The sequence below is a fragment of the Oreochromis niloticus genome, linkage group LG16, assembly GCF_001858045.2.
Source record: "Oreochromis niloticus isolate F11D_XX linkage group LG16, O_niloticus_UMD_NMBU, whole genome shotgun sequence".
NCBI classification, from domain to species: domain Eukaryota; kingdom Metazoa; phylum Chordata; class Actinopteri; order Cichliformes; family Cichlidae; genus Oreochromis; species Oreochromis niloticus.
In genome coordinates this window covers 17,609,853-17,632,433 of record NC_031987.2, presented here as the reverse complement: position 1 = coordinate 17,632,433, position 22,581 = coordinate 17,609,853, and the positions used below count along the sequence as shown (strand labels likewise).

General features: G+C 41.8%; 1 protein-coding gene across 8 annotated transcripts in view; it reads right to left on the bottom strand.

Annotated features, from left to right (window-relative positions):
- The window catches only part of LOC100712200 (multidrug resistance-associated protein 4), a 33,738-nt gene that overhangs the window by 3,528 nt on the left and 7,629 nt on the right, over window positions 1-22,581 (bottom strand). For 5 of the 8 annotated variants that reach the window (XM_005452860.3, XM_019352321.2, XM_025903482.1 and 2 more), the window contains 15 exons: window positions 22,282-22,506; window positions 21,940-22,071; window positions 21,754-21,791; window positions 21,368-21,462; window positions 20,809-20,955; window positions 15,283-15,362; window positions 8,608-8,758; window positions 7,847-7,966; window positions 7,574-7,684; window positions 7,363-7,463; window positions 6,743-6,934; window positions 4,393-4,548; window positions 1,529-1,618; window positions 898-1,070; window positions 304-409 (listed from right to left, as the gene is read on the bottom strand). In XM_005452860.3, the coding sequence (XP_005452917.1) occupies window positions 304-409; window positions 898-1,070; window positions 1,529-1,618; window positions 4,393-4,548; window positions 6,743-6,934; window positions 7,363-7,463; window positions 7,574-7,684; window positions 7,847-7,966; window positions 8,608-8,758; window positions 15,283-15,362; window positions 20,809-20,955; window positions 21,368-21,462; window positions 21,754-21,791; window positions 21,940-22,071; window positions 22,282-22,506 (1,917 nt within the window). The remainder of the gene's footprint in view (window positions 1-303; window positions 410-897; window positions 1,071-1,528; window positions 1,619-4,392; window positions 4,549-6,742; window positions 6,935-7,362; window positions 7,464-7,573; window positions 7,685-7,846; window positions 7,967-8,607; window positions 8,759-15,282; window positions 15,363-20,808; window positions 20,956-21,367; window positions 21,463-21,753; window positions 21,792-21,939; window positions 22,072-22,281; window positions 22,507-22,581) is intronic. The other 3 variants (XM_025903483.1, XM_019352323.2, XM_025903485.1) reach the window with 3 other exon arrangements.

The following is a 22,581-nucleotide window of genomic DNA, read 5'->3' as shown; positions in this document are numbered from 1 at the left end:
TAGCGGAACTGAAAATAAAGGACAGAGGTGTTTGAAAGCTCTTGTGTTTGGCATGCAACAATGAGAATGAATGTGAAGTGCATGTTTTGCAGGGGTCCCCAGATTTACTCTACAAATTCTGAAAACACTGAGTGCAATATTTACTGTAGCTGGTGAGAAAGTACAAGGGGTTGCCAAAGTTTAGGAGGGAATATCACAAAGCTACTTGCAGAGCAATGTTGGAATGAACTCCAGCAGAAGAGTCTCATTTTAAAACCTTCACTAAAGTGCTTTACAATGGAAATTTACTGCTTTCTTACTTACCAGTATTCTGTCACAGTCAATGATAGTGTTTAGCCTGTGAGCAATGGTCAGGACTGTGCACTCTTGAAACTTGTCCCGGATAGTCTGCTGGATGAGGCCATCAGTTCTAAAGAAGCAGGGAACACAACACCTGAGAACTAAAAAGCTCTCTTCCTATACAGCCTTGGGCAGGGATTTTACGCAACACAGAACAATGGCTCATCAGCAGAGAAATATGTGCAGCAACAGACAGAAAAAATACAGAATACCACAGGACTTCAGCTTTACAAAGACAAGTGTGGTATATTTTGTTACATTTTTTTTTTAAATTGACTTGATTTGATCTTCACGAGGTGAGATTTAGACTTAAAAACCCATATATTTTTTATTATGTGTGTTAAACCCCCAAAAAAATCCATGTTTGCGCCGATGCTTTAACAAAAAGATTTTAAAGAGTAATTTTGACTAACCCTACTCTACAGACTAAAAGTTTTTTTCTATGCACTTAAAAATACCCATATTGTGTAGCACCATTGTACAGAAAAACAAGACACATGTGGAAGAGAGCGCTTCCACGCTGATGTATAATAATTTACTTGTGAAGTATCATCTGACCTTGGGTCCACATTAGCAGTGGCCTCATCAATAATGAGGATGCGGGTTTTCCGGAGGATGGCCCTGGCCAGGCACACTAGCTGCCTCTGGCCCACACTGAAGTTAGAGCCCGACTCCGTCAGCACCGTCTCCAGCTTGCTGGGCAGCTCGTCCACCATGGCCTTCATCTGCACCTGCAGAGAGAGAGAGCTCAGCCCCTACCCTTCATTACCCTGCATAAAGGCCTCCTGTGGGGATGTCTTTAAAGAGCCATCCAAACACACCCATTAACTGCCTGGCACAATGCAGGGCCAGGTCTACTGATGACCTTGGCCAGTGCTCTCTTGTGGCCAGCCTCTAGCTTTAATCCAGGCCACCAAACCCATTCAGAGGCAGGACCAGGAGCTGAAGCCCTTCACTGTGGGGGAAGCCTTCATCCTGGTTGGCCTGACTGCCCAAACACATCTCCCCCAGCACTTTCAATGGTTACCCGTTACAAGCCGCACATTGAGCTGGGCCCCATGGCCCTAATGGGATTTCCCCCCATGACTTGTGGCGAGCAGGGAATCTGAATGGCAGCATTGTACAGGGGGACAGAGGGATCCCCCCCTGGGCCGGCAAGGGGGAATCATTCAGAGCCACGCTGGAGTACCTCTTGGAGTGCATTCCACAGGTCCTCATCTGTGTGCTGCTTGAAAGGGTCCAGATTCTTCCTCATGGTGCCCGTAAAGAGAACTGGGTCCTGTGGATAGATGGATATGGAAAGAGAAGGCCGTGGCCAGTTAAGATAATGACAAGGGGGAAGATGTATGAAAGGGTTAAGACAGGATTTATAGAAGAGTGCTAAGCAATGTGTGAGGGGAAGATGTTCACAAAGGCCTTGCTCCACTCAGGAGCTCTATTCAGTGCTCTAGCCAACTATGCTTCAGTAAGTTGATCTTTTTACTTGGAAAACCAGAACGTGTGCATTGGTGCTGGTGGAGAATAGTCGTGCAAGGCTGTCTGAATGTAAAAAATGACACAAAAGGACTGTCAAGTTAACATTAAAATACAGAATAAGAAACTGTACTTAAAAAACTAAACGTACAAGCATGTGTGAATAGTTAGGTTATCACATTAGTTGACTACCCTCATGAAAGGACAGCCTCACATCTCAGACAGGTAGGATGTCCAAGATATGTATTTATGGTAAGCCATGCACCTGTATCAAGGTTGAGCCACACAGCCCTCTTTAAGAGGGTAAATAAAGCTCTTTATTACAGTGTAAAGGAAAGAGCCTGTCCATGGGCACTGTTCCAACACGCCAGTCTGTTTGTGATGAACTGATAAAAAGGAACAATCCCACATCATCTCATGTCAGGCCACATATAGTGTGTATTCATAAATCTTGCTCCAATGTCGAAGTGATTTACTCAGTAGAGGGCTCTCCTTGGACAGCATAAAGACCCTCTCGCTCATGGTACACCGCTGCTGCAGATAAGGTTTTTATATTGCATTTATGTCCACAGTGTTTGATCAAAATAAGCAAGGTACTTAAATCGTTATAATGACTGTTAAAAAAAAAAAAAAACAACCTAATAATAATACAATGCTATTGAGTCTGCCACAGTTTCAGGTTGCACAGAGCAGCGACTGTCCATAACAAAAAGTGATGCTTCCATTGTATCCGCATCACAGTCAGAGGAACGCGATAACTCCAGCTTAGTCAAGATATGCATCTGACCTCGAATCAAGATACGAAACGTTCATCTGGCAACTGTGAGATTAGACTAGGAGCAAAAGTAAAGCACACAATGAGCCTAAAAGGCTTAAAGGTTACAGAACTATTAATATATCCACACTTTTACGTCTGTTCTCTTACAGGTCACCTTCATAAGAAAAGAAAATGAAGCATACGTTTGGGTGTGGAAGCACAGCAAAAATAAAAAAAAGTCATGTCTCAACAAGCCGTCATATAGGTCAGAAAGCGCAGGGCTAACTGCTCAATTTCAATCCAGAGAAAGTAAAGCTTTCAGGGTCTCATCCCTGCTACCTGTGCCTTGGAAAATGTTCCACCTCTTTACTTCCAATGAGCTTTTCCCTCTGTCACCAAAACACCACCTTGTCATTAAGCCAGCTGAAGTCCCAATTCAAACTAGTTCTGTGACACACTTTAATTGAGGATTCAATGTTAGGTCAGAAAAACTGCTTTCAAGCACAGCTTTCTATACACCGATTATGTGCTCCACCAATTCTAAGCCCTCTGTTTGCCACAGAATTCATTTTTTTCCTCCTAAGTCATTCCTGAGAATTCAATAGAAACTGAAATGGATCCCTTTTTAATGCCATATGCTAATACAAGCTTATCATAATCAAATCTGTGGGTGCCAAATAATGAAACTCCTCAGCGGCAATGTATAGTTTACATATCAAACTCAAAATTCCACATGAAAAGTACGACAACCAGCAATTTATGTCAAAAAAATTTTTTCCAAGTGAAAGGTTGACTGCATATCACTTCATCGACGTCTAGCGGGAGAATAAAAAAAGGCTTTCAGATGAATTTGTGTAAATCCAAGAGTCTTCGCTCCATATATAAGTTTGTAATACTAACAACAGACTACAGAGAAACTCTACTCTCCCGAGTGCTGCCTACATAATGAAAATGCCATCCAGTATGTGATACAGATGAGATGAGCGTGCAGTTAAAGTTTTGACTCGTAACCTGCCACTTTGTAGCAGTCTCTCCCTCTAGGAGATGCAGAAAGAGTAAACAAAATCCCATCAAACATGCATCACATCCATCGCAAACTAGTTTGGACTAAGAAGTGAAACTTTATCTGAAGTAGTAGCAATGCCAGAAACCTATCAAATCCACAGAAAAGCATTAATGAAACTGTTTTTGGGCATCTTGGCTGCACCCTAGAAATGTTTAAGACTTGAGCTAAGTGACGGTGTACAAGGGGACTCTGACTGTGAGGATGGGGGAGACTGCTTCTAAGCAGCTTTCCCATGTTTGGGGGGTAGAGGGCTAATCCTCTGTCAGGGATGGGGAACTGCTCTCTTCACAGTATAGGCCGTGGGAGTCTTCTCCCCTCCCTCCTCTCTGCTGACACTCACCCGCAGGCTGGCATTTTCTTAATGCCGTATCAGTTTCAACAAGCGGAAATAAAGTTAAACTGTCTCAAGGCATCCGTTTGTCTCACTTTCAGAAATCCCCTGAGTGACGACTGTAATTCTCCTCACTTGTTTTAGCTTTTTTTAAAAGCCAAGCGTCTAACAAGGGCAAAGGCATGCAGGCTTCTGTTACCGTCGTGCAGCTGACATTTCTGCCATTACTCAATCATGAGGAATCATGGGACCTTGGAGAAGGTGTCAAAGCAAAGCTGCTTTAGAACGAAAAGGTTAAACATGGTAGTAATTAATATAAGATATCATAAGTAATATCTTTCTAACCTAGACTCACTGCAGATGATTATTGGTTACTGTGTTTAGTTACAAAACACAACAGCTGATACTGAAATTAAAAAAACGCACCTGTGGGATGATAGACATTTTCTGTCGCAGTGTGTGAAGACCAATCTCAGACGTCAGAAATCCATCAATCGTTATTCTTCCCTCAGGTTCTGCCAGCCGGAACAAGGCAGAGATCAGGGAGCTTTTACCAGCACCAGTGCGTCCAACAATGCCAACCTACAGTGGAAAGAGCTAGTATGTTATATCTGTAAAGTCTTAGTAAATTCCCACAAAAAAACCCATAAATAAATAAAATAGTGCTAATTATTTTTGTCAGTAAGAGACCCAGTCGCCTGGCAAACTACAATATAAACCTTTGTATGATACTGGCATAAAAACTAAGGGAAGATACTGTATCCTATAATATTTATGTATGAAATTGTTTGTGTTTTATTAGATAGTCAAAATACTTAAAAAATGGTGGGCAATGGAGAAAATCCTTCTGTAAGCCTCTCTAACCCTCATAATCAAGATTTAAAGCTAAAAATATTTCCCTTAATCAAATCAAATCATTTATATCGTAATCATATTTAAGTGCTTCAGCTTAATGCCACGTATAAATTCATTTGTAGCGTTTGTGTTAGGGACAATTAACATGGTTATAATTCAATTTAGCTATTTTTAAGTGTGCTATATTTTATTTAGATCTGTGCTTATCTCATAAACACCAATGTGGGTGGGTTAGAAAAGTGTAGTTTCTCATTTTAACCAACTGTAAAAGGTGACATAAACGGGGCTCTATAGTTTTGTGGCTCTTCTAAAAGTCACTCAGTCAGGATCAGCGTATCAAATCTATCAAATCTCATTGGACATTACCTAATAAATTGGCCAAGTCAAAATTACCACTCACTCATACTTGTGCTCTATGGTACTACCCCTGCGGTAACCTCCAGGCCATCACCTGATACTTTCTTTAAAGCACAAGGTCATACCATCCACAGGTATCTGCTAATGCTGTACGTGTGTGTGATGGTATTTAACACATAAAATGACACTATAGAATATAGGTGTTTCCAGTATTCTACCAGACTTGGGATACCAAAGAACAAAAACTCATGCTGTGGGCTGAATCCAATGAACAGGGATCTTATTAGCATTGCACCGCTTGCTCTGCTGAACTAGTGTCATAGCATTTAGGTTTGTTATATGCTGTTGCAGAGCCATTGGGCATGTGGATACAGAAAGATAAGTGGTTAGGCTGACAGGTAATAGAGAAGTAATTATATGCTTACTCTCTCATGCTACATCCATACTCTCATAGGAGCTATTAGAGTAACTCACATTCCCATTTTTAAAACACATAGGCCCTACTACATGTGACAATTAAGCCCCACCCCCAGTACTTATACAGTAAGTGCCTACATGGACATTTAAAAAATTACCGAGTGCTTGTATGAGACTGAATCTGAAATTGTGTCTCTGCATTCATCCGCTTTATCCTACTTAAGAAGAATTCCACACTACGTGAATGTAAATGCACACCAATAATAATTGCATTTCCTCAAGAGGATACACCCAAATCTAATGTGACATTACACTTTAGCCACAGCAGAACAGAAACACAACGACTGTGAAATGAATTAGTGTTGGGGAATAATATAGTCTTTCTACATGGAAAGTTGTTAGTAGTGTTGTGGTGACTTATGATAAAATCTTTATACATATATATATATATATATATATATATATGTATATATATATATATATATATAGATATAGATATAGATATATACATATATATATATATATATATATATGCAGTGTATGACTGCTGTATGGGACAAAGTGAAAGGATCTTATACTGTAGATAGTAGGTGCAGGTGAAAGGGTGTCAGGGGAACTGTCAGGATGCACAAAGCCTTTTACCCCCAAGGCATGCGGTAGAGATCCCTCCCATGGGCTGTCAGAGCCAGGGCCTCTGCACTTATCAACCCATCCATTGTGAAATCAGCCGCCCTGGCCAACCGTAGCCATGCAAAATACACCCCCTGCATTAAACACAATTTCAATCATCCTCAACCATCTCCCTCAGCCTTCCCCTCTCTCGCTCTTCCTTCACCCCTCTCCCTCGGCCTCTCCTCTCTCTTATAGTGAATAAACAGTTGTCACCGTCAGGTAGCTCAAAATGCAAATTGGAGACAAATGGATCCACTCGAACAGTCTTAATTACATGATATGTATTCCATGAATCACAAATGGTATAGTCCTGAAGATTCAGAAGCACAATGCGGTGTCCCTTTAATAATTGATTTGAAAATAATGCCACATAAAAAAAGAATCACACCACACCTACTACACTAGCTGCATATCAGTCTTAGTCATGGGCTATGCACCCCAGCAAGCATGCACAGGTGGGAATAAAGACAAGGACCTTTTCTCTAGATTTGAAGACAAGACTCAGGTTCTTCAGGACCAAAGGTTCACTGGCACTGTAAGAGAAGTTGACTCTGTCAAAAGTGATGCAGCCTGCTTTGGGCCAATCACTCGATGGCTGCTTGTCTGTCTCCCATGGTGCCTCACTCTCCAGCTCTGCATACTCAACCACTCTCTCCACTGATGTCATCTGCAAAAATAAAGCATGTAAGAGGGACTTCCTAAAAATAATTTTTCCTCTTTTAACTATTCTATGATTAAATAAACAAACCTTGAGTTAGTTGCTCCTATATAACCAGATGTAACAGAAAATCCCTATAATACAATTTCATAGATTCTTTAAATTAACCCAGACTGGATATAACAAATCTAAAGTGACAATCATTCTACCTTCATTTTTTTTCTTGTGGCCAGTGGCTATTTATCTGGTTTCATAAATAAGTTAAAATCTTTAAGTATCTGCGACCACAGTAAACACTATGCTGATGAGTTTATGGCCACAGTCTCTAGTTTCAAGCCTAATTTAATACATCATGTTAATTTAGCAAATTATGGTCACATTTGGACTCAAATGGAAGCTAACCAACCATCAAACCCTTGTTCATCATGTGTTCTCACCATGTTCTCAATTTCTGCGCTCTGTCTGACTCCCCACTGGAACATGCCTGTGAGCGTAACTGCATAAGACAGAGCCAGACCCACTGCACCTGGTTCCAGTCCTGAATTATCAAAGAAGAAGTAAACATGCAGTCACACATCCACGAGTCCTTCCTCTTGCTTCTGCTAATAATTTCTCTTAGCATGCACAGAGTCAAAACCCATACAGTACCATCCCTGAGGTAAAGACAGCCAAAAGCAGTAATGGTGACAAAAACTGAGCAAATTCCATCGAGTCGCACGGCAAACCAGCGGGAGGTAGTCAGGAATAAGAACCAGGCCTCTGTTAACAAAGACAGATTCCACATGTTGCATATGAGGAAATGCTTCTTAATACAGTCTGAATATCATGAGTGCCTTTAGATGAGACTGATAATGGAGCTCATTAGATGTTGATGTCTTGCATTTTTGACCTTATAACTAAAATATGTCTTTTTCGTCTCACCTGAGTGAAGATCTTGATACTCATCAAACGTTTGCTGGAACCTCTGCTGAACCTTGAAGGCACGGATGGTGCTCAGGCCTTGAAGAGAGGAGGAAAGGTGGGAGAAAACAGGACTCCGAGCTATAGGAAATATACAAGGCAAAAAACCAGCTTAGCAAGGCATTTAACATTTTTTAAGTTTTAAGTTTTGACCAGATTTCTAAATACAATTATAGTGTCAGGGTACATTCAATACTAATAGTCTGAACTGTTCGGGTTTATTTTGCAGCGTATCAGTATGTGAAGTGAAAAATATGAATGTGTACTCTGTTATACTAACAATAATACAGGTGATGCACCTGATTTTTATCGTGATTTATGGAAAGGTCGCCATTCAGATGTCTTTTGTTTCAACTCATTAGACTTACAAACTCCTTAACAAAACCAAAATGCCTCCTTGAAGGATTCAAACAAAGCATTTGTTCTAAAAGATGATGGCACTTGTTAGTCAATGTGCATTTTGGCTCTCAGCTTTGAATAAAATAGAGGAACTAAAGCTTGCTGCGGCCTAGTCATGACCACTTGACATTTTTTCCTATTATATGTGAAGTCATGAACTCTCATCTTTTGAGGAAACTGCGTGTGACCAAGGCATAGGCCACTGCCATCTTTAGCCTTTATGCTAATGATCACAGCCTTTTTCAATAGCCTATTAGCATTCCTGTAGTCTGTGCTTTTATTTCTTCCCAATCCCACACCACAAAAAATAAATAAAAAATTACTGGTAGATTCTAGACGCTTGATGTCCCTGGAGGTCTGCAAGAAGTAGCATCGCAGAAACAGGAAGACAACAAGAAGAGGAACAACAGGAATAAGAATCCAGGGGATGATGACAGCAGCTACTGCAATCACTCCGATGACTTGCAGAAATACCTGTGAGAAAAGGAGAGGAGTAAGCACAGTAATAACTCAACAGCATCAGCGTCAAAAGCTCTACTTCTGTTGTGTGGGCTACCGATGGGGCAGTGAGGCTTATTTGTTAGGGCTGAACAAGAAAAACCTTTCAGCTATATTTGTGTGAGACCATCTCAGGCACATAGTAAGGTAACAGCAGGTTGTGGGACTGAGCTTAAGTGACTCACAGTGTGAAAAGAAAACGATCGCAGCGCTAATTCTCACTTAGTAGCAGGTGAGAATTTACCACTTGGCCACTGCAGCTCATATCCCTGGCTCTCTAGGGTTTTCCCTTCAACACTTCTGGCCTGTAAGCCTCCCTGGCAGAGCAGCCAGCCAACGGGCATGGCCACAGTGACTGGCAGAGAGCTCTGGGAACCACACTGTGGGTGTCTGATACATCACACTCAAACCACACAGCCCTCAACAACACAGTGACTCATCACCCGTGTTAATGGCTATGTGACACATCTAGACCAGGATACCAGAGCTGCCTAAACAGGATTGCAGGCAATGAGTCTGACGGTTATCAAAGCACCTACACCTGCATAACGTTTAGAAATAACCATCTCATAAAGACTCATTATGACTATTAATCTTAAAGATAAAATAATCTTACCTCACCCCATATTGATGGTAATTATCAGGCACTCAAGTATCATGTGAGGTGGCATATAAAGTTTTATTATAGAGATATTAAAATTGACATCACACAATGACTCAACAATCTGAATAAGAAAATGTAAATGTAAATAATATTACCTTTGATACTAATACATAATAATTGCTGATTGATATATTTAAGTTAAAGTGAGCTAGTAAGAGTCATTGCCATCAGTTACTTTAATACTGATACTTTTATTAAAGATCGTATTAAACACCAGTTGAGAAAAAAAAAATAAACTTCTTTTGAGGAAAGGGTGCTGCCATAAAAAAGAACAGCTCACATTTTTAAGAATTTTGTTATGTTCACTTTATTTAGAAAATTATATTACATTTCAAAAGGGAAATGTAATCTACTTTAATTACATTTTTTTACATGAAAAGCGTTGGGATATATTTATCTTGATACAACACACCAAATAAATTTGTCTGTCTGATTGTTTCTTCAATTACCATCAAGTAAACTTGAAGTGAGTCACCAAACTTGGCACCGTGCAGGTACATCTTAAGGTTCTCATCTATGTCACATATGATGTATTCATGTTACCTAGCAACCAGCTAGCAAAGGGTTAAAGTGAACTGTTTTTGGTGTAATTTTTCTTTCACAATGACAAGTTCTAATTTGTATTAGTTAATCTTAATTTATACATTATATATAAATATGCCTGGTTGCCTGGCAACCACCTAGCAATCGGCTACCATGACACCAGAAAAGCATAGTATTGATTTAATTTCGTGGCCAACAGCATAAACACAGCAAAAAAATACTGTAGCATAGACATGTATTAGCAAAACATAATACATTACTAAAGATTTAAGAAAACACAGTTTGTTTCCTTACTTTTTATTTGTTAAGCATTTACACCAAGGAGAAGTAATGTCTCCTCTTTTAATTACGAGTACTTTTTTTTCTATAATACTTTTTTTTTTTTTAAAAGAATAATCCTGCACTTTTTATTTAACAAGGGCACGGGACTTCTGTTAATAAAGTCTCTTGTTTACCATTGTGGTCTTAATAATTTCCTTTACTTTAAGTATATCAACATTTCTTCCAGCCATTAATATGGGTTGGAAGAACACTTCCTAACCGAAAGGCATGCAGCGCTGTATACGTTGTGTTCGACTGAAACCTCACACCCTGAAATTAGATACATCCAAAAAGATGAATCCTAAAACGTGGAGATTAGGATCATACTGTTACCTTCAGTGGACTCAGACTAGCCCAGAGAGATGAAAATTTAATTTAGCACCTTAATTACGGATGGTATCTGCTACTTAAGCACACATTTAAGCATGATCACTTTCAGTGTAGTTTTATGATGAAAAGCCAGTCAATTCCATTTGCAGTTCAGATAAGAGGGAATTACTAGTCTAACCATTGCAGTAGTGGAGCCCACACAATCAAACAGTGAGTCGAAGCTACTGAGCACAACTGATCCCAAGAATTTCACAGTACATAAGTTTCAATCTTAGCCTTGATGGAAGGCTACCAGACTGCAAAGTGAGATGATGGCACACAGGCCATTACCGCGTGTTATCCAGCCTTCCCTTGAGGGGATCAAATATTAACTGAACAAATGTCTTATCGCGTACACTGTTTTTCTTTCACTACCCATTTGATGACTGGTGACACAGTGACACTGCTCATTCACATTTTGCTGGTTGGTTAAACTGAATTCTAATTGGGCCCATTTCAGCGGTGGCCACAACGGTCTGAGCCAGGCTGGCTTTATCTAACAGTGGGGTCATCTAAGGGGACAGTAGGAGGAACAGGAACCATTAGATACAAGTCTTGCCTCCTCCTGCTCCCCAGGGCCCGCTGTCGCCAAGGCCCTGTTTGATGTGATCCATTTGCGTGGTTTGGCGCTTATCGTGTCAGGATCGGGGACACCGTGGCCCCCACCCACACTACACACAGATGACTCTGATAAGTGAGCCTACAAGTATACACCTCACCCCCTCAGACCACATCCATATCTCCTATGAAACCACACAGGAACAGAAAACTCCCAAAGCCACATCCCGCTGCACATAAAAGTGGATAAAAGGATGAAAGGTTTTGTATACAAACTGTTTAAATAAAGAATTACCGCTAATAGCTCTTTAGCGAGAAAAGAAAGCTACCGCACGCATGCGAGTCAGTCATTCAGGCAAACTGGGCGCACTGCTGTGTCCAAAGACCATTCAGATCTCTGCTGACCCTAATTGCTTTATTTTCTCAATGATTCTATCAGCTCTTTGATGTCCAAATAAATGTAGAAAATTGGAGTTAATTGCTGTATTTGTGTTCGGCAATGATAGCGACTGTTGTTCACCAGCTGAAAATAAACACTTCGCTTTAATTAAACATCCCTCCGGACAGACGGAATCATTATGCTTTTTACAACTCCCTTTTTCATCCTCCCTTTATTTACTGACAGTGTGCAATATTTGCCACTGGGAAAGAAGTGCAAACAAAACAGGAAATGAGGGGTGAGCGTGGTAAAGAAAAATTCTCAAAAGAAGTCCTCTGTCATCGTTGGAATTTTTTCTTCTTTTTTTTTTAAACTCCACACTTTTTCCGTGACTGAGCAGCACAATAAGTTGCAAGGGTCAGTGGTACTGAAACAAAACAGGGCCGTTCCACTTGGGCTCTGGAACAATACAAGTGACCCAATCCATTCTACTCTGTGTTTGGGCTTTATTTTAGCATTAAATGCCCAGATGCTGTGGCTTTTCTTTGGGTGAAATGACTGTGGACACCTCCTTCACATTTTCCCTTTCTGGGCCATTTTCACTTCATAAAGCTGCAGTCAATGTGTTTTGTGTGTGGTGAGGAAGGTCTGACACATACTGTGGTGGTCTCAGACGCTGTCTACATTGGTGGCTCAAGTAGTCCTAGGATTAGGCCTTTGTGTGCTGTGAAAAGGTAAAAGAAGTCACTTATTTGGGCTCAGTCAAGCTGCTGATTTCCAACCCCATTTTGGAAATAAGAGAAAGGCTTTGAAATGTGGTCTCCCCTCACTCTCTACTATAAATCACTAGTGTCCAGCAAATTCATTCGCCTTTTTTTTCCCTCCTGAAAACAACACACACAAAAACCAACAATTCAGAAATACAAAAGTCAGCCTAGAATTCATTGTCCTCGTCATTCTGACGTGAGGTGAGATTCAAGATTAGATTGGGACTTTGTTGTGTCAGTTCCCAGGCTCAAAGGGCCCTGGGTCTGGCCTGCATTCTGAGTCAGACCAGCTGAGGTGCTGGACCACAGCATCATGGGAGACCACACATACTCACACGGGAAGCTTTTGCTGGCCGGTGCTCGCCATCAAATGACCATGTGTGGTATTGCTGAGTGGCCAGTTAAGCGCACACAAATACACACGCAGGGTCACATGATGATGTTTTCCTCTGTTTCGGCTTTATTTTTCAGGAAGACAAGCACAGGTCAGTGATCCTAAGGCCGCCGCTCACCTTTCTGTGTCACAAAGGCACTGTCATAAAAACAATGCTCAAAGAGGGTTAATGGCACAGCCTATATATGTTTCCACACTGGACCATCTTCTGTGTTTCTCAGGCTAACCTGTGTAATGCCTGGAGCCAGTGCATTCTTTAGTCGCCAGCGTGGTAAAGAAGCAGAGAAAGCCGGGTGAAATCCCATCCTACAGCGTCCACGATTACGTCAGCAGTTCTCATATCCCACAAAGCCACTAAAGAGGCCTGATACACAATGTGCCACAATATAGAGACTCACACAACGATCCACCCGCCAGTGTTTCTTTAGACAATAGCTGTCTTTTCTCTGCGCTTGTGTGCGTCTTCAGCCCTTCAGTGCTTGGTTTGTCTCTGTTTCTTCTTTTGCTCTTTCTCACACGCACACAAAAGGGTTTATTGCCGTAATTTGTTTATTCCCGTCTTTATAAGGAATTAGCGTTGGCAAGAGCAGGCTGGGTCACACTTAAGTCAGCTGGTGTCTTAGTGAAAACATCCGGACAAACTGAATTTTGACTGGATAAGCAGGGCTATAAATGCAGTGCGGGTCCCAACAGTTGGTGGTGTGACTTGGTCAAGAGCCTTCACACAAAAATCCGCTGAAAGACCCCTGTACTCACCCCCTATTGTCTTGGCCTCCTCCTCTGCCCTCTCTGTGAAAATAGAGGCAACCCAGGATTTAAAGGTCAAGTCCACACAAAAGCTGACAGTTCCCAAAGCCTGAGGTGTTTTTAATTGACATTTCTGTCTTTGTCCCCTGACCATAAAGATGGAAGAGAAAGAGGCTTTTTCCCCAATATACTAAATTACTACTAAATGAGACCTGTGAAAAATAGGGCTCTGGGGTGTAACCAGGTTCCCCCAGCTTGAGGGAATCCCCTTGTTAGGCGGGTTTGGGGGGCAGTGCTGAAGGGCTGTGAAGTGCTTACTCCACCATAGAAAGGAGGGGGGAGAGGCTAAGGCACAAATCCCCACACAGAAGCGGCCTCTCTCCATAGAAAGAGATAAACCAGTTAGGGCATTGTTTATGAAGTTTCACTTTATTCCCTCCTGACAACCATTTAGACAATAACTATGGGGAAACGTCCCTCCACGAATGAGCAACAATAGTGGAGATCAGCAGCTTTTCTCAACAGCTAATACTTTGATAAAAAAAAGAGTGAAAATCTTCCTTCCTGAAAGCATTAAAGGCTGCTCCGTGAAAGACACCTGCAAACAAGAGCAGAAAGCAGCACAAACAAAAGTGCTTTGTCCAAAGGATGCTACCTTTGTCCACTCTCACAATCACATCCCATTTTTAGCTACAGCAAAAGACTAATGCGCACATATCCAGTCTGATTTTGACACGGCCTGCTCTAGATTTTATGTCTTTCACATCAAGACACAATTAGAAAAATGAGGAAAGCAGGAGAAATTCAAGTAAAAGTGCACAGCTGAAACCCATCTATGTTTTATGTCAGGACGTGGTCTACTCTCACTGTTGTTGGTTGGACCTATTGGCCCTCTACAAAAGTTATTATTTTACTTTAACCATTATTCACCTTATTATCAAAATGAGGGGAACTATAGCAGACAAAAAGCTTTTGTGCGTATATTCTTTTGTGCTTTCAGCATTTAAGATGGCTTTTGTCTACTGTGAGATGGGTATCTGCCACAAACATCATTCAGGCATTGTGGAGGGGGGATTCATTTTCAGCGCGCCTTTGTTCTATTCTTTGGCCCGAACCAAGGAGCCACGCCTGCTCCTCTACCTCGAATTGTGCAGCGAACATTCCCTTCTTTGTGGCGCTAGGTGCATGAGCTGGCTCATCTCCGCAGGGTTTCGTGGGAGATGGCTGTCACGGTGGCAGGGTGGCATTTGGTAACCTAACCTGGGCTTGCATCAGGGTGGCCCTTGGCTAGCAGGTCAATAAGACCTGTTAAGCATTAAGCGAATTGGGCTAAGAGGCGAAAGTCCAGGTGTACTCCTGTAAACACTTCATGTCAGACTTTTTCTCTTTGCCACTCGACACAATATCCTCACCTCACCCTCTCCTGACATTTCCACTATTTTCCCTTCCACATCTGACCCATCATCTTGTGGCTTTATTTCCTCTTTGGTGCCTTTCTCTCTTCCAATCACTTCCTTATTCTCCTTACACATTCTCTGAAGATGCCACTTCTGTTGTGCCACGCTGAGGGAGCCACGCCCTCAGCCTATGTGCACACTTTTATTAAATCTGTGCAGGCGCTGGGCTGCGCTGGCGGGTAATCCTACAGTAATTGTTTCCAGATTAGGGGACCCGGACCACAAAGCAGGTTTAGCCAGGCATGAAATGGCCTCCCCATGCTGCTGCGCCAGCAACCAAACCTGCCGAGGTGAGACTCACCTGGATAAAGTCCACAAACGTCCACGGAAGCAGAGAGTCCAGGTAACCGATGTCCTTCGAAAACCTGTTGAGGATTCTTCCTGAGAAAAAGCACAACACAAAAGAACAGATTAGAAAAATATCTCTATAATAGAAACAGAATTTTTCTTATATTGCCAATATTGTTACGCCATTTGTACAACAATAATAGTGCGCTTAAGCGAGCTGAAAAAATAAGCAATTCCTTGAATATTTATCATATTAAGTTTTTTACTGTTACAGGTTCAGATGTGCATATGAAACAAATCTAAACCAAATGCAGATATGCTTTATCCATTAACTACTCGGCATTCATAAAAACAATATTTTGTTAGTTTCAATTCTGTTCGTGTCTTTAGACTATTAAGCAACTGTTATCAGAGTCCCCTTAATAGAACAGAGGTTACATACAGTGTGATATCAAATGGAAAACACAGGCCTATCTAGATTAAACAATGAATCATTATTTATCTAGTGATTCATAAAGACTGTCCTACTCTTGGCTGAATACACGAGGGAACCTTTTGTTAGGGAACAAAAGGCCAACAGAAGCTGCGTACCTGCCTTTATATTCTGACTGGCAGTGTCAGTGACGTTAATTGAGTTGCCTCCAATCTGCTCGGTCGTTCATTATTTTGGCTAGTGCTCTGCAGGTGCTGTGGCAGCCCCTTATTGTTACTCCTTTAGTAACTTTGCTCCACTATTCTGATCCCACAGCACATAAGATTACACTCCAGCTGCTTTCACACACTGTGTACTGCAGGGTCACTGATAGCCAATCCCCAAAGCACACTTCCTTAAAGGCAGGCAAGACAGAAAGGCTTTTACTATCTCTGTCCCTGAAGGAAGACCCCTGGCTCTCAGAGGCAGACAACAGGTACCAGAGCAGCGGCAGCACTGCCACAGCTTGAACTCTTCTAAGGTCAAAAGACACAAACAATGTGCAGTGTCCTTAAAATAGGGCCATGATGTTTGTTAACGTATTTAGGAGAGCAGTTGTATTCCACAATGACAAATGGCTATGCACACAGTAATATCTGTCTGACGACAATGTAAATAAAGCAGTACTCACAAAATGTAGGGTGCAACCTCTGATAGAGTTAAACAAGCCAATTCAAGCATGCAGATGAGTTTATCTAGGCTCACAGAATACGCCATGGAACAGGGTGTGACTTGGTAAAAGAAAAGAGAAAGGAAACACTGGGCAACATGGTGGCAGAATGTGGTGGCATGGCACTCTGGAGGCGTGGTGGAGCCATGGCACGGCTGACCTAAAACTTGCCCCCGAGCCTCTTAGTCAGTCCTACGGAGGTGGGCCCTGTAATCACCTCTCTCCACGGCCGTAAGCAGCTTACAGCTTTATCCAAAATGCCGCTCCTGCCTAAAAACATGCATGCAGACGAGGCCGGGCTCCCTATAACAGCCATTGCATAAACCCAGCCAGAGCATTATTCCCCGCAACAACCCAGCAATGCTCCAAATCAGCACTGATTCAAAGTCAAGTGGCGTAAGCATGTTGTACACTTGGAGGCAGACTAATCTTATTCACAGTGTGAGTGCCCCTTTAGCATACAGACATCCCGAGGGGAGGGTTCAAGCAAGGGGGTAGAGCGCTTACTATACCAATGCAGAATATCGCTGCTTTAGTCTGGGAATAAGGGGGGAGTACTTGTCAAACTGTGTTTGTGAAAGCTCCAATAATATTTTACGTAATTTTACTGTCTAAGCCATAGATGACCCAAATTCATGCATATCTGACAAACAATGCCAATAAGAAAAGGATAGGTTTCTCTGGGTTACATCATACAATGGTTAGAGGGTGCTAGAGCAGAGAACATCAGTCAGCTATCAGCTGTTTGACAAGCGGCTCAGTTAACACAGAGTTTCAGAGGGGATGAAGTAAAGAGCCTTCTCCATCCTGCACAGACTATAGAGGGGATACATTACAGTGATGCAGTTACACAAAGACATTCACTGCATGGAAATGCCTATGAGGTAAGATCGGTGTGGGACAATGGCTTCAATCACTCTGGGTGGTTGTCAACAATATCACCTATTGTGTACAGAGGGGTATAGACGTTTCAGGATATCAGCAGCATTAGTATCAAACAATTTCTCATGCTTTAAGACTCCAGGGGTGATTTGCACCACTTTTCAGGCTCAGGAAATATCAAGCCCTCCCAACTAAGGTGGCCTCTTAGGTGGAGATATTAGGTGAGAAGGGCCCCCAATCACACTTAAAGAAGTGGAACAGTGGGGTCCGGCTAGAGCGGGGCGTGTGGCAAATCGCTGTTCCCTGTAAACATCAAGATAAGGAGACGACTCAGAGCCGCTCCATGTGTGGGCCCCAGTGCAGTTGGAGGGGCCCTTCAGTGAGACAAGTGTGATAATGAAGAAATACTAGGGAGGGGGCTGCCAAGGCTGGAGGTGGCACGGCTCACCTGCACTTCCATGAAGGGCCCGGAGGCCTGGGGCAGCCTCCCACCGCCGGCGCCTTGCTGCCAATACTAATACATTCTAAATCCATTCTCTTCGCTCACACCGCCAGGCTCCTGCAATCTCCTCTCCTTCCCTTTCATGCAATTAAATAGTGGAAGTGCAGAGCGAGGGGGAGCCCTATCAGCCATACTGCACACACACACACAGCTCCATCTCCACATTCAATTTACACACTTCGATATCATCATCCTCTCTGCAGTACTTCCTTCACTTCACTCCTAACACTCTTGCATCCCAGACCTGAAATACAGACGTTAAAAACATTGCCTCTGTGGACACAATTAGAATCTCACATCAGTGACTACAGAAGATCTAATGTTCACTGCGTCAACACCAACACCCAGCTCTGAGATGGCCCACTATGCTGATGGGAGACAGGGCTGTGGATGTGTGTCTGTGCATGTGTTGACTGAAACTCCACTCCTCGACTGTGCTGATGAGCTGAAGCCCTGGCCTGCAGTCTCTGAGGGGATTAGCCCACTCAATGACACTAAATTACAGGGATCAACATCAGCTCAACACATCCACCGCTGTCTGTGCTGCTCTAAATGGATCACATTTGGATGAACAGCTGCAATAAGACTGTACACATTACTCAAATGGGGCAACATGAATATTTAAAGCCATTTAAAATAATAAAACGGAGGAAACAGCTGCTTGTGTTTTCTGTCATCTCTAAAATTATCAAAGAGTACTGTCACAACGCGAAAAAGAGTTTTAATCACCGAAAGCACCAACTTGGAAATCAACTATGTCTGCGCAGCACAAAAGATAACACAGTCACAGATTTAAATGGCGCAGTGGTATTCAGTGGCAGATACAGAAGAGCCACAATACCTCTCCGTCAATCATAATTCACCACAGCTGTACTCCATTGTTATAAACCACATTCACAGAATAACAAATAAGACCTTTGTGCAGCGACGCTTGAAATGGTAACCTTTAAATCTGAGGACGGCTATCAAACACCGGGCCTGTTCAGCAGCAGCAGCAGAAACAGCAGCAGCAGCAGCGCACCTATCACTTACACATGTAAACAGCTGTCAAATCCTTAACAGCACATGTGCACACAGTTACAAATCACTCACACTTACGACAAGACAGTAGTGAATGTGAACGCTGTGATGGAAGTGGCAGGGCGGTTTTTTTTAAAGAACAAAAGTGTTTAGACAGAAAGAAAACATTAGGAAGGGAAGAAGAGGAGCAGACAACAGCTGCTTTTGTCGTGATGCTTTTTTACTCGAGGTAATAAATTAATTAAAAATACATAACAAAAGGGGGGAGGGGGGTAAAATATAAGTATTTATTTATACAGTGCAAATAAAAATACTGATATATATTTTCTTAATTTATTGCTGACTGAATGGAGGAAAAAGGAAACGCAGACTCCGGGATAGTTGTGTGTGTGTGTGTAAATCCAGTCAAACACAGTGTTGTTTGCCAGACTGGCAACCGAGCTGTAATGACTGGACTGGTCACACAATGGTTACTGATAGCAGCACAACAGCGATCAGATAGCAGTGTCTGTTAAGCCTCTCCTTTGCTGCGCTATTAAACAGATTATTACATTATTCAAAGTGTTTGTTCTCCTCCTGTGCATAGATTACCGAGCAAGGCACACCCAGATAAGCTGCCAGGTAGTCCAATGCATAACACAACGGCGGCAGTAAAAACAAAAGTCAAAGATTAAGACACGCGGTGTTTGCTCCAAACACAGCTTTGCAAAGAAAAGCTTTGTCGCTACACCCACTTCTAATGCTAGCAGAAACCACAAGCTCCTGAACACCCTCAAATCATATTTAGACTTGTGTTACCAGCTTATTATGACTCATTATACAGATACAAGTTCCCCTTCTTGTTGAGAATTCCCACCCAAGCTGATTGTGTTGTACACGCATGTCACTGTGAGGAGATTAGGCAGAGTAATTATCTACTGACGGGTGAACAATGCTCCAGAAAAATTAAAGTTATCAAAGTGGGCCACTTGACAGTTGACTTTGGATGTGAATGACAGATTTTAGTGACATTACTTCACCTAATTAAAACAGGTCTTTAATTAATGCACTAATATTATGGAGATAAATTATGGAGAAGAGGGGAAAAAAACTGCAGCTAATTTAAGCAAATCTTGAATTATCCACTCACATTCATTGATGCCTATTAAAAAAAATAAATAAAAAAGAACTGCTTCCCTCCCTGAGTAAAGTCAGACACGTTTGGAGTGTTTGCTCACTTTTAAAATTACGTCCATCTGCCAGCTTCAGTGACCCAGCAGCTCCAGCCTACAAAGCTAATGAAATAATCGACATTTCTGATACAGCGCGCAAGGCAAATATGTCTCTATTTACACTTCTTTATAATCCACACGCAACACCGTCCGAGATCTACTGCAAACACCATTTATTCAGTCTGATTGTTTGCTGTTTTTGTTCAGGCTCACAATAAAATAGATAGCACTCTCTTTGCAGGTTCTAAGTACATTATGGCTAAAAAATGAAGTCATATCGCCACCGTTTTGACACAATTAACATCTTGCTTGCACAGTCTTTACCTGCCAGCAGTGACTTTTACAATCATTTCATTTTAAACTAAATTTCAGTTCTTTATTATTATCATACATCTTAGATAAATATTAATGAGTTTTTAATATTGTTTATTCACATTAAATAAAACATGACCGTTTAAAAACCTAACATGGGAAAAACATCTTAATTAAGAAGATTAAAAAATTAATTAAAAATAAAAAACAATACATGAATGTATAAATTATTACATCATAAGAAACCTGATAGCCATGACAAATTATAGAGGATAAAGAAAAGTATTTGAATGTTTGTAAGTGGATGAAAACATGACAAAGTAAGGAGCAGTCTGCTCTCTAGTGGCCAGATGTTCCAGCAACGACTGGATCCAGGTCCTTCTGGATGTAAACATCTCAAATCACTGACCATGCTGTAAAAAAGGCTCTGTCATTAAAATGTGAACGCGAAAGGCTGGTGAGCCACTTACCAATTGGATTGATATCAAAAAAATGTATTGGCGTCCGGAGGATGGCGTTAAACATGTTGTTGTGAAGGGTCTGGGCCGAGCTCACCAGGACATTGAAGAAGACCAGACTGCGTACGAAGCCAAACACAACTGAAGTGGCTGTTAAACCTGACAAAAATACAAAAACTAACATCAGCACACTATAGTGCTTGTTCTGTGATTAGCTATGCATTTCAAGTGTCATTGTTGAGCATACCGTACACACAAAAACACTTTTTTTTCCTCTTCATTTGTGATTTTTTTTTTTTTCATTTACTTGAATGCTGATTTACCACTGTGAGCACAAAGCCTGAGCGAGTGAAGAGGCTGAGAGTCACGAGGAGGCAATCGGAGCAATCCAACGGCAGAGAACAAGAAAGGCACTGCTATCTCGCTGTACAGCTGAGGCCCGTGTACACATACACTGGGCCTTGAAGGCCTTGGGCTACAGCCAAAGAACTGTGGATCTGTTCATTGAATGGCTGCGGTATTCAGAGATTCAGGAGTACACAAAAAGCAATATGCGCTCAGTGAGCTTCACCTGCGTAAACACCTAGGTACAGGTCAAGGTCCAGCTGCCGAGGGAAGCTGCCATTGAGGTGCTCGGTCACACTGATGTGCTTCTGTTCAGAGGCCCTGTCAAGTCAAGTCACAAAAGAAACAAAAATCCACAAGGACAAATAAACACAACAAAGGAAGAAAGCTGCAACATGAAGGCACTACACAACACACATTCCTCCCATCTTGAAGCACAAGGTCAGTTTCAACAAGTGACAGATAAAGTCAAGAAAGACAGTTTTGTTCACTTATCTTCTATTAAACCATTTTCAGTCCAAGTAAATGCGCCCACTTGGCTTACAAATCCCGTTATTTTATTTTTTTTTAATTACTTAATGTATTTATTTTTGCAAGAAGACAAATCCTCACCAGCACGCAAGCCACCAGTCCTGCAGAACAAATGTAACCTACAAAATAAAACAAAACATAGATGTTTTTAGGTCAAACATTAAGAAAACAACAAAACTGCTTATGTCACTACAAATAATCTTATGTTAAAAATTAACAATCCTTTGTATTTTTGCAATAATGATAGAAAGTAAAAAGCAAACTCACATGTGCAAGGGCATTCAATAAAATGAGGACCAAGAGCACCAGGAAGTTAGCACCTGCCATGAAATATTTCACATACATATGCAGGCCGACGTTTCCTTCAAAGCGGCTTTCCTCCTTTGTTGGTTGCACTACCTAGAAATAGACACTAGTGTCAATTCCAGTCATCTAGCAACACTTCAAAGCAGGCTGTAGTGAACGGTAAGAGGGAAAAGTGAGCTTCTTCTGCACTCTAGTGGCTGAAAGGATGCACAGCAGGCAGGCACAAGATGAGTTTAATACGTACCTGCTTAAAAACTTGATCGTTTTTTTCCCATTAAAATCTAATGCTTTACATACACCTACCATTGCAAGTGGCTCTGTTCCCTCAATCAAAGAGTAACGAGAGGAAGAAAGGGAAGACATAGATGAGTTGTCAGAGAGTGCGTGGGGGAGGCCGGAGACGGTGCCTGAGAGAGGAGTGGTGTTCTGCCTCTGCTCATCCTGGTCCTTATCCTCCTTGAGCAGAGAGGTGAAATCTAGTCCAGAGCCCTGCAACTCACTGTAGGTCCCTCGGGCCACCATCTGGCCCTGAGAGAAAAGAAATGCAGTTAATAACGGCATAGCTCATTTATATCGTCATAAAAATTCTGTAGGCAACATAAA